This window comes from Jaculus jaculus, chromosome 9 (assembly GCF_020740685.1).
Source record: "Jaculus jaculus isolate mJacJac1 chromosome 9, mJacJac1.mat.Y.cur, whole genome shotgun sequence".
Lineage (NCBI taxonomy): Eukaryota > Metazoa > Chordata > Mammalia > Rodentia > Dipodidae > Jaculus > Jaculus jaculus.
The window spans coordinates 73,135,530-73,147,761 of NC_059110.1; the positions used below are offsets into that span (position 1 = coordinate 73,135,530).

At 40.1% G+C, this 12,232-nt stretch overlaps 1 protein-coding gene across 1 annotated transcript in view; it reads right to left on the reverse strand.

The window, feature by feature from the left end:
* Positions 1-2,900: 2,900 nt before the first annotated feature.
* Positions 2,901-12,232, reverse strand: part of Tnks (tankyrase) — a 194,778-nt gene continuing 185,446 nt past the window's right edge. The window contains exon 27 of the mRNA XM_004666930.2: positions 2,901-8,116. Coding sequence (XP_004666987.1) covers positions 8,030-8,116 — 87 coding nt within the window. The 3' untranslated portion in view covers positions 2,901-8,029. The remainder of the gene's footprint in view (positions 8,117-12,232) is intronic.

Here is a 12,232-nt window from a genome sequence, read left to right on the forward strand (position 1 = left end):
GGGTGCTTCCTCCTGGCTGTTGAGCTATGAAGATGCAAACTGACCGTTTGCTCTGTTATGCTTTCGCCCCATGATCTAGCTTCCCCTTCCAACTGTAAGCCAAAATAAACCCTTTCCTTCTATCATCTGTTTCTGCAAGCAAGTGTCCCACAAGCTGCTTCTGGTACGGTGTTTTGTCCCAATGATTAAAAGGACATTACTACACAGACCTTTTATAAAAATCAGGTCTTGGGCCAGAAAAAGTATGTCAAGAATCATATTAACAAATGCCAATTTAGGTGACCACTGGGGATACTCAAAACTCCCCCAAAGTCCTACGAAGATATGAAGGTGGACTGTTCACCACTAAGTGAGAAAACTCTTATCACACCCTCCACAGTCAGGGACCATTGTGGAGAAGGCAACAGAAAGAATTTAACAGCCAAAGGAAGAGAAGGATTGATCATAATGTCACCCAGATACAAGTGGCTGTGTGGTATTCATGACCTCACAACTGTGGATACTACCTACATAGACCTGCATAATAGGAGGGAAAAAATGATGACACCAAAATAAAAAAGGGTTGGAGAGATGGCTCAGTGGTTAAGGAGCTTGCCTGCAAAGCCTAAGGACCCAAGTTTGATTCCCCAAGTACCCACGTAAAGCCAGATGCACAAAGTGGCAAATGTGTCTGGAATCCATTTGCACTGGCTGAAAGCCCCAGTGTACCCATTTTCTCTCATAAATAAAATAAAATAAAAATTTTAAAAGAAGAGAAGCTAGTTGGAAAGAAGGGATTCAATGGAGGAAAGGTTCAGGAGGAGAAAAGAGTGGGTAGTGGGAGGGGGCTATGAGCCTAGTATTATATTTTCTATATGTACAGATGTTGCAATTTGTTGCAATAAAGTTTTAAAAAAGGCAGAAAAAGAAAAAAACAGGCATAGTGGTGCACACCTTTAATCCCAGCACTAGGGAGACAGAGGTGGGAGGATTATCATATTTATAAGAAGCCACCCTGATACTGCTTACTGAATTCCAGTTTTAAAACAACAACTGCAACATCAAAGGCCAACTCAGAGGCCCTCACTTTACTATTATAAAACAGGAAAAGTGAGCCAATTAATGATAAAGGTTTATACATGCTGCCTACCAATGAGACATTCTGGCTCTAACCTGACATACTGGGCCACAACACCTAAGGTAGTGGAACTAAAAGAGCTCATTAAGCATGCATGCACACAGAGGCTCTCTCTCTTGGATCAATCCCCCAGTACTAAACACACACACACACACACACACACACACACACACTCTCTCTCTCTCTCTCTCTCTCTCTCTCTCTCTCTCTCTCATACACACGGGGTGGGAGGGGAAGGGTTCTCTCCTTCTTCAAGGTTGGCTGGCCAAGAAAATGCTATCTTTTATATTCATGGGATTTACTTTTGTTGTAATTTCCTGTAGAAAATAATCCAGTTTAGCAAGTACATTAAAGCCCTTCCCATGGTGGGTCAAGTTATGGATACTCATGCACATGAAACCAACCAATCTGTGTAACTTCCACGTTGCTGGTCCACTGCACTTGTTATCTGGTGCTTTTGATGATTTCTAACACTGCAGTAACCCAAAGAGGGTGCCTGCTTCTCCTAGCATTTAGAATGTGGTCTGGTGAGATGTTGAGGGTCATCACCGCCCTCATTCCTGCTTACACACCACACCTTAGGGATTGGTGTTACAGCGGGTACCTAAGTTTTACAGTGGAAGGCGTTCTGAAATACCCATTATTTCATCACTTTAGTTTGTTTATCTTTACAGGGATTAAAAGACAAGTTTTCATAATGACTATATACAAAGTACCCACTGAGACAAAGGGGGAAGAATGGAAATAAAAATCCCATATTTAGCCCCAGAAGATGACCATCTGGAACCTGATGATTTTACACAAATAATCTGACTCAAGAGAAACTACACCCTCAGGTTTGTTATTCAGTAAGATAATGAGATGCCCACCTGTCCACTCAGATATGGACCCTACACAATAGCTCATAAGATGACATCATATGACTTCCCCCTCAACTGTTATAAAAGGTGTTTCATAGCCCTTCTTAGCAGAGTGATCCCCTCTGGGAACTTGCCTGCAGTGTCCTTGAGATGCATTTCAGTTAATTCTTCTTTGTGTGTTGGGGCCTTTTGGAAACTCCTTTACTACCAGCATCACTGGCCTTCCATGCATCACTTTGCATGGCAGCACCCAGCTCGTGACAGTCACTGTTATTTGCAAGATTACTACAGTGCTTTGTTTCCATGTCTCCTTGTGTATCCAACAATCTGAGGGTAAAGGCATGGAGAACATTGTAGCCACACGTTTGCTACTTAGTGGATGCTAAGTATGGACAAAGCTGAGCTGTGGTGGAGACCTCATTAGGCAGATGAAGCTGGCCTGGAACTCATGATCCTCTCGACTCAAGCCTCCTAAATGCTGTGATTACTGGCTTCCATACCATGCTACCTGTGCCAGATCTGTAATATTTGGTATCAATGTGCAGGTCATCTTTCTCCTTCCCTCCAATCCAAGAGGTGACAGAGTACACACCTCTGGCCTGTCAAGCTGGGGACACTTATGAGCTGCTCTCAGAACTAGTGTGATGGCTGCCTCCCAAAATCATGGTTCTTTTAAGAGATGTTTCTAGAAGGAACTTGTGTTTGTCCTACCATTGCTGTATCCTGTGTGAGCTCAGAGGTGAGGACAGAGAGCTTCAGACACAGACCTTACTCGGAAGGAGAACTGGCACATGACAGTCATATGACATCAGAAGTCATGTGACAGTTTTATTAAGTCTACTGTGTTTTGAGGATGGTCAGGCTGACATGAACAAAACAGCAAATGAAAACACTTAAAAGCTGACTGCTGTATACACACACACTGTAGTTTAAAAATGTTTTTATTGAGTATTAATCAATTACAAGTACTGTAAGTTAGACGTTAAGCCAAAGCACAATAATTACAGGTTAAATATAATCACAGAGATGTTTTAAATAGAAACCCACCATGGAGACTGGTTAAGTTCCTTGATGCCCTCTTTTAGAAACATGTAGAAGGTAAGAAAAAAAAAAAGGTCTTCCATTCCACGTGAAAGATATGAAAAACAGAAGAGCTTACATGCTGTGAGCATCATCTTTCCATGATCAAACTGCTAGGGATGTCAGATTTAGAAAAACAAAGCACAACAACAACAAAAAAACCAGGATGGTCAGTTAAATCTGAATTTCAGAGGAGCAATATTTTAAATGTAAAGATACATCAAATATTACATGAACATATGTATGCTTAAAAATGTCTGAAATTCAACTCTAACTGGGCATCTCATATTTTGTCTAATAATGCTACAGAGAGACAAATGTAGCAGGGTTGGAACCCACTTTCACTGGTGGGTAACACAGATACTAAAAATAAAAAAACACAAACATCAAACCAAAGGTCACTACATTGTACTTACACAGACTAACATTCACAATAAGAAAACACAATTACTACTCCACATGTTGCCAGGAAACATTCACGATTTCCTCAAAGCTGGTTTTATAAATATTTTTGAAAACCCTTGTTAATCAAAGTACCTTTTAGTTTTGTAGATGTTAAAGACAAGGATTACCACCACAAAGATGAATATAAAACAATGGGAGTAAAAGCAGGAATTAGATGCACATGGGTCACATAATGAGTACAATGGTTATACGGTTGAGGTAACCTCCTATGCCCAAGCTATTAACCTCAAAGACTTCAGTTCCTTTCTTTTGCTGTGGCATCTCCTAGCTTGTCATCTTATATATTGGTTAGGGTGCAGGAATACCCCATCACTGAAAATGAATCCACAAAGGACATTTAGGGCTGCTGGAGGAAAGGGGTAGACAGATAACAGAACAATCTAAATTCTGGAAGATGACAGACAAGTCTTTGGAAGGATGGTGGAGGGGTGAGCATGGAGATGTGAAGTGTAAAGCAAAAAACAGACAGAGGAGAAGGTGGAAGAACCAAGAATCAAAATTAAACCATTTCTAGAGTGCCAATGTCATCTCAAAGGAGTTTCGCAGAACTTGATGGAAGAAGTATAAAATTGGTCACACTATGGCCATATTTGGTCTTATAGAGCATATATAAAATCTTCAGCTTACTACTGTTTTCAGTTTAATATATAGTATACTTTAAAATGATTAAAGCCCAGCTTGTACACTTAAACTCTACATGGTATCACATACAGTCTAACCCACATGTAAATAACAGGCCTTGAAGTCAGTCTTTCTCTAGCATTTCTCCAAACCAGATGATCTGGCAGCCAAGGCATTTCACATGGAGAAATTGCAATGTATTGATGACATCATCTCCACTGTGGGCATTTTACTTAAGACAGAAACCCTCATATAATATACTACTAGGTATGAAATGCATAAACATACCTAACCCATGGGCACATTTCAAACACTAAGAAATGTAATCACAATGTTTAATCTCAAAAATATAAAATTTAAAAAGTTTCTGCCATAATTAAGGCTTTCTTAACAAGAAAAAATTCCATTTGCCTATTAACTGCAGAGTGTACAAGTTGTCTGAAGAAGCCTCACTTTTCAGAATGGCATTTTTTAAAAAATGTATTTCCTTTTCATATTCTAAGAATAGTTTAGATGTTACTTTCACTTCTTTGTCATTGATTTGACATCCAACAGACTTCAGTCTTTAAATTTTTGACACATGAAACTGGTTTTAACATCAATTTTGACTATTTGCTGATGACTACTCCCTAGCTTTATGGGAGACAGAAAAGACAGTAAGAAGGCTGTTACCAGATATCACACAAATGGGATCTAGGTGCATTGGGGGGAAAAGTGCTTAAGAATACACACCATTTCCATTTGCGAGGCCATTTCTAGGAATTCAAACAATGTTTGTGTTTAAAAGGGAGTGGGAACAGTGTCTAATTACTTCATGCAACTGGGGAACATACTGAACTAGAGGAAAAACCTAGATAATTTATTATGTTCTAATGCTACTTTCTAGCATTGACCAAAATTTTATTTTTTGTATATTATCTAGAATACATTAATTGATATTACTTTATTTGCTTACTATACTCAAGCCTTTTTCTGTATGTTCAATGCACTTTACTACTATGACAGCAGAAAGAACCGCGTAACAAGCTCCAGGGAGCACAAGGACACTCACCATGAGAACACATGGTTTATTCTGTCCATGCTGCTCGACACTCAACTTTAAGAAGGGAAGAGAAGGGGGGGATCCTGGTGGACTGCTATCATTTTGCATAGAAATAAAACACTGGCCTCTACGCTGTCTTCTGAGCAGAGGATTTAGGGGGGCCTAAACCCAGTTCTTGTTGTGACGTGAAAATGAAGAGACCAAGGTTCCTTCTGTGATACCCAAACAAAGAAAGGACGAAGATAAGTGGAGTCCAAGACTGCAGGTTTTTCTAATTCAAGACCAGCCACTGGGAAGGGCAAGGATCAAGTACAAGGAGAAGTGTCCTGGGGACTTGATTTATGCCTGAGTTCAGCACCCAGCTGGCCCAAACCTGGTAAACTGGAGTAACAGGTCTGAAGGAGTTCTTTGAGCTGAAGCCAGTGAACATTTTCACATTCCTCTGCCCTTTTGTCTGGGAGGCCAAGAGGCCAATCCAGGGAGTCTGAGTAGTATATGCGCAAGAAACTAAGACAGATTTCAGCCAGAGGGGCCTTGACCTTGCAAACATTGGAAATTCTAAACTTAAATCAATTTTTGCTAACTTGAGTATGTTTTTGAAGACCTTTGGCTTTCAACTTTTGAAAACACCTATTTTGTTCCTGTAATGTATCACTAACCCACTCTCTTTATCACATTCTTTTAAGAACTACATATTTGAATCATTACAAGACCAGAGCATTGCAAATGTCTTCCTTTTACAGAGCCTTTACTCGGCACACAGGATATCAGGTATACAGCACTGACATGACAGTTTAAATAGTGAACCACAGTTTAACTTCTCAAGTGTAAGGCCCAAGTTTAAAACTGGCACATTCATTATCTAGTTAGTATGATGGAAATGACACAACGTTAAGCCACAGCTGGGTACAGGTTTATCTTTTTAATGGAACTATAAAGCTTTTGGTATGTATACCACATTAACTCTTAACTAAAAAAAAAATAATAATAATCACAGCTGTGTTTTGCATTTTCAACTACGTAGGGGTGGGGCAAGCAGTACACACTTCACAGCTCCTGAAACCACACAAATGGCACCTTCTTCAACCTGTTGCACAGCAAAAAAGATCTCTGAATGAATATCCAAGCATGAAACCTTACATGGAATTCTAGATGCTATTAAACACACAACCAAGACATGACCACTTGGCTTGGGTTGTTGAAATCTCAACAGAAGCTACAACTGAGGATAATTCTTGATGCAGTTTTGAAGACCCTTGCAAGACTCACCTACAAAACTCAAATTGGACACCTAGTTCTAACAATGGACTTGAGCTGGGAAATGCAGGAGGTTAGAGCTTAACCACCCTGCAGTAAAGAAACAAAACAAAACCACTGTAAAAAAACACCACCACCTCAGATTAGTTTTCAGGACTTTATATTCAGTTATGGTGAACAGGGCAAGCATAAAGAATGTAATGGATGGGTTATCAGCATCGATGTGCACTTGGCAATGGACTCAAGCAATACTTTCACAAGGACATGTGGCAGTTCTCTGTCAGGTGCATTACAAAAATAAGTGAAAGGGCTTTGGCTTCGACTTTTGTTCTCCTTGTGTAAATATATTGAAAAGTTTAAAGAAATGATTCAAAAATTTAGTGCAGGGTTCTTTATAAACTATTTGAAACATGTTGCTGAAAATAACTCCAAATCTGGAGTCAAAAGAAAAGTTCTTACATTTGTGTGGATCTATTTATTTCACAGGGGTTGAATCTTAGCATTGTAAATAGAGAGAAAAGTTCCACTTTGGAGACCCTAACAAAGGACAATAGTTCCCCTGACTCTGGAAGTAAGGCAGCTAATTTTAGGGACGGCAATTCTGGTGGTCCTGACTGAGTGCAGTATTTATGGTTTGAGCCTCCCTCCCCCTCACTCCTTCCAGGCTGCAGTGACAAAGCCACCTGCTCCTCCACTTTAGTTGGCCCTTCTTTCACAGCCTCGACAAAGGGTCATTTACCTGGGGAGGAGACATGGTGGCCTCTCCCAAACAGATCCCTGACAGTGCTCTCGAAGTCTTCTGGACTTTGCAGTATGGCCCTGTGCACGGCACAGTACAGGGAAGAGCAAGTGGCCCAATGGCTTCAACCTGTCTCAACTTGGGAGAGCCTTAATCAAGGTGGCATTTGTACCTTCTTTTATAAGATGGGCCAACAATTTATAAAAAGGAAACTAAAATTTAATGCTTTTCCTTTTCACCTCAATTTATGTTCACAAGATAAAAACCCAACAGCAACAGAAAAGTGGAAACAGTCTTGCTCAGCCAGAAGCTGGGCTGCATTGTTAAACAATTTCAGTCAGTGTGACTTTGTGCAAAATCTCCTCAGGAAGGCTCCGGCCCATTTTCAAAATAACAGCAACAACAACAAAATACGGCAGATGCATGTTTGGAAAAACTAAAAACTGAGCCTGTTCTATGTGCACATTTGCTATACATGTGCCACACACAGCAAAGCAGATGTAGTGCATAAATCCAATTCAGAACAGTATTAGTTATGTTTTCTCTTCTCCCATTTCTAAGTCTTGATCAAGGCAATCTTACTTTAGCAATGGGTAACTGCAATGAAAATGAGCCCGAGATGTGTTCCAAGGCCGCCCTGTAAACATTTCCATGAAGGGACAGTAGCAGTCAAGTGCGCGTCAGTTACTCACGCTGTGTTCATCACTACCGCAATGCTTTAGAAAAGCCAAACAGCGTATTTCCAGGCTGTCAGAGATTTATAGAACATTGGTGTTTCTGTTGGAAACAATCCATGGCAGTCCAGTCCCAGGTTTGAATTCACACTGGTCATTACCAGTGGGCATTCACTAGGTTTTCTGCTCGGCAGCTGTGGCGGTCTGGGAAGGGGCTTCTGGCTTCATGATTTGGTAGGTGATGAGATACTCTGGGTATGCCTGAAAAGAACAAAGAGGCAAGCAGCTCATTATTCTGGGCAGAACTGTAGTGTGGCCATATGCACTGAGAGGCCATGGAGGCTGCTGCAAAAGCAGTCCAGCAACAGGTGCTTGATCAACTGGGAGGTCCAGTTACTTAAGTATACACAATCATATACCTAGGAAATCATCCTACGATCCAGAAAACTATTTGGGTGATATTTTGTACTTATGTTAATTTTTTGTAGTGCTGGAAACTGAGCCTAGGATCATGTTCATGCTAGGTGAGCATCCACCTATCACTCAGCATACACTCAGCCTATTTCTCTTTTCAAGCTGTTAGTTACATTACACTCATTTCTCATCACAAAGGCATGTGCGGAAAAAGGAAAATGAAGGTGGGAGCAGCATCAGTGTCTTGGTTCCTCACCTCACATGGCATGGGCTTCATGAGTCTGTTAAATGAAAAAATAAGACTGCTGTACACAGTTCAAATTCACCACAGAAAATGCCACGGCCACCACATCCCAGCTAGAGGGAGTAAGGCGAGATGTGCCAAGCCACCAAAATCCTAGGTGATGATTTTCTTTATTTCATTTTTTTTAAAGGCAAGGTCTCATGTAGCCTGGTCTGGACTCATTCCTGTAGCTGAGGTTGGCTTTTAACTTCTGATGCTCCTGCCTCTGACCTCTGATTGCTGAGAACATATGTGTGCATATTAGAGGAAAGCACATGGCACAGATTCAGACGTGCCTCCCTTACTGCTCTCTCCTCTCTCTGTTTCTGCACTTGGTAAAGTAGAAAGCTCAGTGCCAGGGAAGGGGGAGGGGAAAAGTGGCCAGAGGAATCTGAGACAAATCAGTCACTATGATGACAGCAGTTGGAATGGTCCAGTATGGTGGCACACACCTATTATCCCAGCACTTAGGAGACAAAGGCAAGGCAGGAGGATCACTTCAAGGCCATTCTCAACTACACAGCAAGTTCAAAGTCAGCCTGAGCTATAAAAGACAAAAATACAAAACAAAACATAGCAACTGGAAAGAGAGGAGTGAAAAACCACTTAGGTTTAGACTTTCTTCAAACCTGTATGATGACAAAACTAGATGCAGCAGCTCAGAGTGACCTGTGGCTGACATATCATACTCCCTTAATGAACAAAGTGTCTGGGACCCAAAAGATTATTTCAGTGCTCACTAAAAAGAGCCTGCATACAACAAGATGTATGAAGGTGACATGAAGACAAAACCAGACTGTTTAATATTTAAAATGCCAAAATGAAAGTGCTAACTTACTGAATATTTTTTCTTTCTAATTAGCATACCTCTATATTTTTCCTCTTGAATAAACAGGAACAGTAGCATTAGCACTGTTTGATCAGAATTAGACACAAAGTTCTAGAATAAGTCTGGTATTGTAAGACTCCTGTAACTGTTGGTTACTACTATTATTGTTACTGTCACTATTATTTTGTCATTTATTAGAGACTACTGCCTCATAAGATACTGTAGCAATTTAAAACAAAAATTACATACATCTGATTTAAAAAGTTCCAACTGTCTACAGAAACATGAAGAATCATTTTCACTCATAATAACCTCTCTCAAGATCCAGTGTACTCTGGTCTGAGGTAAAAAGAATGCTTTCCATTAGCAGCATTCTTGATTGGAACAACCAAGATCAATAATCTCTCTGGACTCTCAAATCTGAAAGCTTCATAGTTGCTACTCTGTACTTTTCTTTTATTATTGTTTACTTGAAATGGTTTTAAGGTGACATTTTAATTTTTAATTTAAATTTTTCATTTTTATGTACCAAAACGAGCTGGGTCAAATATTACTAACTGTAGCGTTAGGTGTAAATAATATATAAAACTCAAACTGGTAGAAAAATGGAGGTAGAGATTAGATGGCTTAGTGGTCAGGGAAAGTATTTATTCATCAGTAACTGTCCAGGTGTTGGGCCTCTGTCATGTCTTACACACTGTGTGAGTAGAGACCTGCTATCAGGATGCTTAACAACCAGCTCAAGAAGATAACATGCACTGGCCTTTGCTATGCTCTTTCTTTTTGTTTCAGTGAGGGTGACTGTGTCCCATACTTGGTGTTACCCTTTCTGCTTGTATAGAAACTGCCTTGGGGAGCAGTCAGTAATGCCACTACTTACTTACTTTGTGGCAGCATAATGTTCAGAGACTCCCGTCACATGTATGCTTTAGTCAGGCAGATTCTGAGATTCTAGTGGCATGAATTACTTCAAGCTTGCTGTCTCTGTACGCCTTGTGGCTGCTGATGGACAATGAATATTTCCTGTGTACAGTAAGTGAGACTGAACAAGTGCAGCCAAGCCCAGAGGAACTTAAAACAAGGGAATCATTAAACTAAGGGATTCTAAGAAACTGAGATGTCCTCCAAAGTATCACCTCTGGCCATTTTCACCCATGCTGGCACTTGGGTACAGCTTAACTTCTTTTGCCTGTCCTGTCTCTGCTGTGCCTGCCTAAATTTCTTTTCACCAAACATTGCCTGTGCCTACAGAGAAAATATACATCTTTTTATAGTTTAAGAAAACTGTTTAAGGGCTGGAGAGATGGCTTAGCAGTTAAGGTGCTTGCCTTCAAAGCCAAAGGACCTTGGTTCGATTCACCAGAACCCATGTGAGCCCGATGTACAAGGTGGCGCATGCAGCTGAAGCTCATTTGCAGTGGCTAGAGGCCCTGGCATGCCCATTCCTTTTCTCTCTCTCTAGCTTTTTTCTCTCATTCTCTCAAATAAATAAATAAGTACATAAAACTGAAAAAAACACCTGTTTAGTATTTATGAGAATTTTATGAAAATCATTTTGTGTGAGCTGTGGCTTTTCCCCATGGTGAAGCCCTGGATGTCACATTTGAAACATGTTCATAGGATAGGTCCTGTATCTTTGCTCACCAGACCCAAACACTGCTTTGTGGTGCCACCGCAGAGCTGATTATTACCCAGAATTATTCTACCATGTACATTCCTTGTTCTCCAATGCTTTAAAAAAATCATTCCTTCATGAAGAGTCGTTTTCCATTTATGAAGCAGTATAAATTAGATGCATTTTTAAAACAGTCCCCAAGATAATTCTTTAGATCATGTTTAAGTGACTATGTCAATCAAGTAGTCATACGTTACCCTCTATTGTGCCCATACTGTGATTAGTAGATTAGACAACAGTCATTTTTAGCTTGAAAAAAAAAATTCTATGCTGATCAAAAAGCAGAGAAAAAATATATATCCTGAACCTCAACAGTCTCTTGGAGTAACTCACATTCAGGAAACTCTTCCTACACATTCCGAGTGCTAATATGGAAACTCTTAATGCTCCTAGTTTATGGGTCACAGAGATAAAGAAGATACCATCACACACTCTTGAGTAATTCTAGATTCTAGAAATCATTCTAAAGTCTTTTTCTCCGGGTTAAAATGATCCTGAACTGTTCACATCAACTGAGCAAAGAGGACAAAATCTTTCCTTTATACCTAATGTAAAGCATAAAAGTAAAACAAGGTACTGCCCACCCAGTCATATGTATTTAGTTATTTACTTACTAACTTTTCCTTTCCTCCTTCCGTGTAGGTATAACATGCAATGTTATAAGGTCAGAAAAATTGAGTTTTATGTTCAAACTGGATGACATTTAGTATTCTGACAGACTTGTTTGAAAATTCTAGAAAGTCTGTTTTCATAAATCTGTATTTCTCTGTACATACATTTTAATATTTTTTCTGATTTTATTTGGGAGTCTCACAATGTTTGCAGATTAAGTATGCTATAGCTTTATGATCAGAGTTACAGGTATACAACACACAGTCACATGGAAGTGGCTCTATGAAGAGCCACCCATAGCATCTGCTCTGAGCAGCTCACTGTGCCATTGGATACACAGTGATGAAAAGCAGGCCTCAAGAACAGTGTAAGACTCAGATGAACCCCAAGACTTGTTTTCCTCAGCTGCCTTCTTGTTACTGAAAGCTGGTTAAAAGGTAACTGATGGGCTCCGTGTGCAAAGCTGATGCTAAAGATTCACTGTGATATTCTTGTGCTGTCTATACCTGAAATGACTACACAGTAGACATTCCATACAAGGTTGTCTTAAACTAACACAGCCCC